The sequence below is a fragment of the Mus caroli genome, chromosome 17 (genome assembly GCF_900094665.2).
Source record: "Mus caroli chromosome 17, CAROLI_EIJ_v1.1, whole genome shotgun sequence".
NCBI classification, from domain to species: Eukaryota; Metazoa; Chordata; class Mammalia; order Rodentia; family Muridae; genus Mus; species Mus caroli.
The window spans coordinates 7889922-7894689 of NC_034586.1; the positions used below are offsets into that span (position 1 = coordinate 7889922).

General features: G+C 49.4%; 1 protein-coding gene across 2 annotated transcripts in view; it reads right to left on the reverse strand.

Annotated features, from left to right (window-relative positions):
* C17H6orf118 (chromosome 17 C6orf118 homolog) overlaps positions 1-4768 on the reverse strand; it is a 20382-nt gene that overhangs the window by 12779 nt on the left and 2835 nt on the right. For both annotated transcript variants that reach the window (XM_021149281.1, XM_021149282.1), the window contains exons 2-3: positions 1795-2501; positions 852-974 (exon numbers count right to left, since the gene is read on the reverse strand). In XM_021149281.1, coding sequence (XP_021004940.1) covers positions 852-974; positions 1795-2501 — 830 coding nt within the window. The remainder of the gene's footprint in view (positions 1-851; positions 975-1794; positions 2502-4768) is intronic.

A 4768-nucleotide genomic window follows, 5' to 3' on the forward strand; every position in this document is an offset into this window, starting at 1 on the left:
TCATGTGTGTCACAGGCTCATGTGTGTCACAGGCTCATGTGTGTCACAGGCTCATGTGTGTCACAGGCTCATGTGTGTCACAGGCTCATGTGTGTGAACACTTGGTACTTTGGGGGAAAGTTATGATAATGTCTTGTGGGAGGAAGTGAGCCGCTAAAGGCAGGCCTTGAGTATGTATATAGCCTGGCCCTACTTCCTGTTATTGCTTCTCTTCCTGTGCATGGATGATACTCTGATCAACCAGCTTCCTGCTTCCGCTGCCTGTTGCTATGGCTCCCGCCATGATGGACTTTATCCTTCCGGAACCATAAGCTAAAATAAACTCTTGTATCCATATCTTGCTTTTAGTTTGGGTGTCTTATCACAGCAACAGACAGTTAACTAGTACAGGCCTTGAACAATTTAACTTTCAAAGTGAATTCCACACAGCTACTCCCATCACAAAATCATAACAAACTTAAAAGCCCAAAAAGATCCACATATATATATATAAGTGCCTAGCTCTGAAAACTAGCTTATGTGCCATGTTGTTCTGAACTCATAATTGGGAAGCTCTGGTGGGAAATCATAGGGGCCAAGCAGCAAGATCACTCCATACTTGCTTCACATGGCACATGACTGACAAGACGGTGAGTGGATCCCCATGAGTCTCTTTGACTGATGCCTTTCTCTGTGGAACAGGAACTGTAATTTCTATGAGACATGAGATCCTTATGTGTACAAGCTGGTGTGTGTGTGTGTGTGTGTGTGTGTGTGTGAGTGTGTGTGTGTACATGCGCGCGTGCACGTGCACAGCTTCAGGCTTCTCATGGATAGTTCTCAACCCTCCTGTGGAAAACGTGTGCAATTACCTTAACCTCTTTCAGGAGATCCCCGAAGATCAAAGAGCTGTTGCAAATATCCTCAAAGATTTTCCCGAAGACCTGCAACCTGTTGAACTGCTGAGGGTTGCAGGTGCATATCTTCTGGAGCTCCTAGAGGGAAGATGGCGAGTGAGTTCCTGAAGCGGTCCGGATCCTCATGCTTCTCTCAGAGCAGTCTGTCCTGAGAAATCAGTCAGCAAAGGCCACACAAGCACTGGGCTCTGCAGTGAGGCTGGCAAATCTGAGAGCCTCTGATTCCCTTCCACGGCGGCTAAGAGCCAGGTCACTGTGTGTGTTTGCTTAGGTCCCATTTGTCTCATCCACCCCTGCTTTCTGCACTCAGAGACTCATCCTCTGCCCCTCACCCCCTCACACACACACACACACACACACACACCACATTGTCCTGACACACACCCTCAAGACCCTTCTCTTTCCCACAGTATACTTAGTCCAAAGCCTGGGCTCTAGCTTGCTGACACATACATGGCTCTTTCCTCTCCTCTACTGAATTCTTCCCAAAGTGTGCTGCCCAAGTAAGCAAGATTCCCTCTCAGTCTACAGTCACATCACACATCACAGCCTCCACCAGCATACCCCATCATTTCTAACCCAATAGCCCCTGTGTCATCACTGGCCCAGACTCTTCTCTCCCATCTTTTGATAAGGGGGATGACGTTCTCCTGGAGACCAGACACAGTATTTCCATAGCTGCTGGTCATGAATTCACCGCCAGTTTACCCCTGTCAAACGTCACCTTACTGACCATGCTGGGTGTTAGAGGCACCAGCAGCTTTGCTGCATTCTGCCTGGACACCTCACTGAGGTACTTCAGGATAAGTTGGGGCCCACGAGGGTCTTTGAGCTTCAGCCCCATGTTGACAGCATTGCCAAGTCCCCTACCCCCCCCCACACACACACACACACTTACCTCCTTCAGTCTGTTCTCATGGGCCACGGCCACCTTGCTCCCCGTGAAGTCATACTTCAGGATATCTTCCTTTGCCAGCACTTCTCTTTGGAAACTCAGGAACTTCTTGTAGCTGTCAGCTTTTGTTATACCAGCTAGGTAGGAACTGATGTAACGGTACACATCCCTGCCTGGGGCAGACCTGGAGCACTGGCGGCTGGATACCACCTCTGGGTATCTGAGCACTTTCATCTCAGGCAGCCTGAGTTCTTCCTTCGTGTGTGTTTCCCGAGAAAACGGAAGTCTCTCCTCCAGTTCCTTCTCCTCCTCCTGCAGAGACTCGGAGGTACCATCTTTGAGAGCACGGGAGGCCTGTATGCGTGGGTTCAGGTACCTGAACAGTGGCGTGTTGTGTGTGTCATCGGGATGCAGGGCTGTGCTCACTGTAAAGTGAACCCAAGCATCCTTCATCTCTGATACTTCTTTGTTTCTGGAGACCGGGGGGATGGTGGGTGTAGAGTGGGTGGGTTTCTCCCATGTCCTGTTCGAATTGCGCCAGTGCTGGAAAATGGTCTCAGGTGGCTTGTAGAGCTTCCTGGGGTTCAGGTGTCCTGAAGTGTACACATAGATGTCCTTCCTGTGAACCTCCTCGAGTCGGGACAGGAGTTTCCTTAAGTTGCATAGAGTCTTAACACCCGGTGTCTCACAGTGCTTCCACTTTAGGTAAACTGCTCAAGAGAGAAAAAAACACAACGGTGAGGCCTCTTCTGCATCCATGAAAAGGCAACCCTGCTGCATGTCTGTCATAGAAAAGAGAGGTCTTCAAAGAGGATAAGGAAATAGCACCCAGCACCGTCTTTATAAGTCCAAAACACCTGTGGCCACCTCAGGTGTAGCTGAGTATAAAGAGCACAGGGGGGCACCTCAGGTACTAATGGGCATAAAACTCATTGCCCTTCGAGACCAGTGTGCTGGATAATCTTAATTGTCAACAGGATTCAACGTTCAATCGCCTGTAAAGGGACTCTCAGGCAGGGATGGTCCAGGTCAGGTTAGCCTTAAGTGGATATCTGTCTTGGGTTGTTTCTATGCACCCTGAGGTATCATTTTCTGCCACAAGTGCAGAGAGTCCACAGATATCTACATCAGAGGATAACTTCTGAGAGAATCCTGGGGGGATAAACAAATGTCACCCCCTCTGCAAGGGGCCCCTCTTGTCCCCACAGCCACCGAGACTCGGGCTCCAGGTGGTAGGCCAGGCTCGCCTGAGTCTCCGTAGGAGCAGCTTAAATCTAAGTTCACAGAACTTCCCTACAGCCATCATTTGTCACAGCCAGAAGCCCTCAGGGTGAACCCATCTGTAAGTAGCTACACCGCCATCTAGAGGAGGGATGCTTGGATGCTTATGAGACTCTTCCAGGTCTAGCCTTAATGTGGCAAAGCTTGTTGCCAAGCCCAGCTCATCACCAGCTAGCTGTTGGACTCCTCTTGTTGTATGGACACCTGAGTCCAAGGAGGCAGAATGAATGGGGACTTTCAGAACCTATTCTAGATGCAGTTCCACACACGTGCCCAGTCCTGGTCTTCAAACATCATCTGGAGAGTCAGGACACATCTTAGAAGGAATGGAAGGCCAACAGAACTTCCTGCTGTTTCATGGTAGCCACAGAGTGTGCCGGCCAGGTTTACAGAGCTCCAAGCTCCAAGTACTCTGTTCTGGCATTGCAGGACCAGAATGCAGGATTGGAAGCCTCACGGAATCTCTCTCAGATTTGTTCTCCTTGTCAGAATCCACTTCCTGCTGCAGCAGGGCAGAGCTTCCCCCAGTACCCATGTGGCTGGCCAGGTAGCTCTCCCCTCTAGAAATCATTCATTTTCTCTGATGTGGAGCCCTTCGTCTCTGAGTGAATAATAGATTTCCACCCTTTGTTTTTAGTCAGCGGGTTCCTATGATGCTACACTGTCTTGGGGCCATGGGACACAGACATCACCAAAGCCCCTCCCTTCTTGTCTTCATCCCTGGAAATGATGCCTGGGGTCACACTGGGCAACAAACATGCTCTGGCCATCTCATGACTTTGTCCCTTTAGGGATGTGGTCAAACCCAGCTCCCAGCCACCCCAGCACAGTCCTAGGTGAAAAAGAGCCATACTCTGTCCTACGTGGGTGACCATGGCTGGGTGGTGAAACAAATACTTCTGGGAATAGGATTGTTAAGACTTCCCCCACTGATCAGCTTAGTACTTCAAAGAAGTGCCCTTATCAATTGATAAAATATTGTGACTTTTATCAAAGCTGATAGTCCTGCATTTCATCCAAAACATGAGAAGGAAAAAAATGTGTGTCACCAAATGAGGAAAGGTACACCCTGTATCAGAGCGGTCCTTCTGTTAGTTTATGTCCAGAAAACACTCAAAGCCATCAGTCCAGTGAGGCTTTTCTAATTAGCACAGCTGTTCTCAACCTGGGATCAGGTGACCCCACACAGAATCAGGAGCAGGGGCCAAAGAACGCATGCGCACCAGTGCCCCATTCAGCTCTCTTTCCCTTCACCCAGGGCCCCGCCCAGGAAACAGATTGGGTCTTCCCACCTGTCTTAGTCTGGGTTTCTATTCCTACACAAACATCATGACCAAGAAAACAAGTTGGGGAGGAATGGGTTTATTTGGCTTATACTTCCATACTGCTGTTCATCACCAAAGGAAGTCAGGACTGGAACTCAAGCAGGTCAGAAAGCAGGAGCTGATACAGAAGCCATGGAGGGATGTTCCTTACTGGCTGGCTTCCCCTGGCTTGCTCAGCCTGCTCTCTTATAGAACCAAGACTACCAGCCCAGAGAAGGTCCCACCCACAAGGGGCCTTTCCCACTTGATCACTAATTGAGAAAATGCCTTACAGTTAGATCTCATGGAGGCATTTCCTCAACTGAAGCTCCTTTCTCTGTGATAACTCCAGCTGTGTCAAGTTGACACAAAAATAGCCAGTACAATTGACC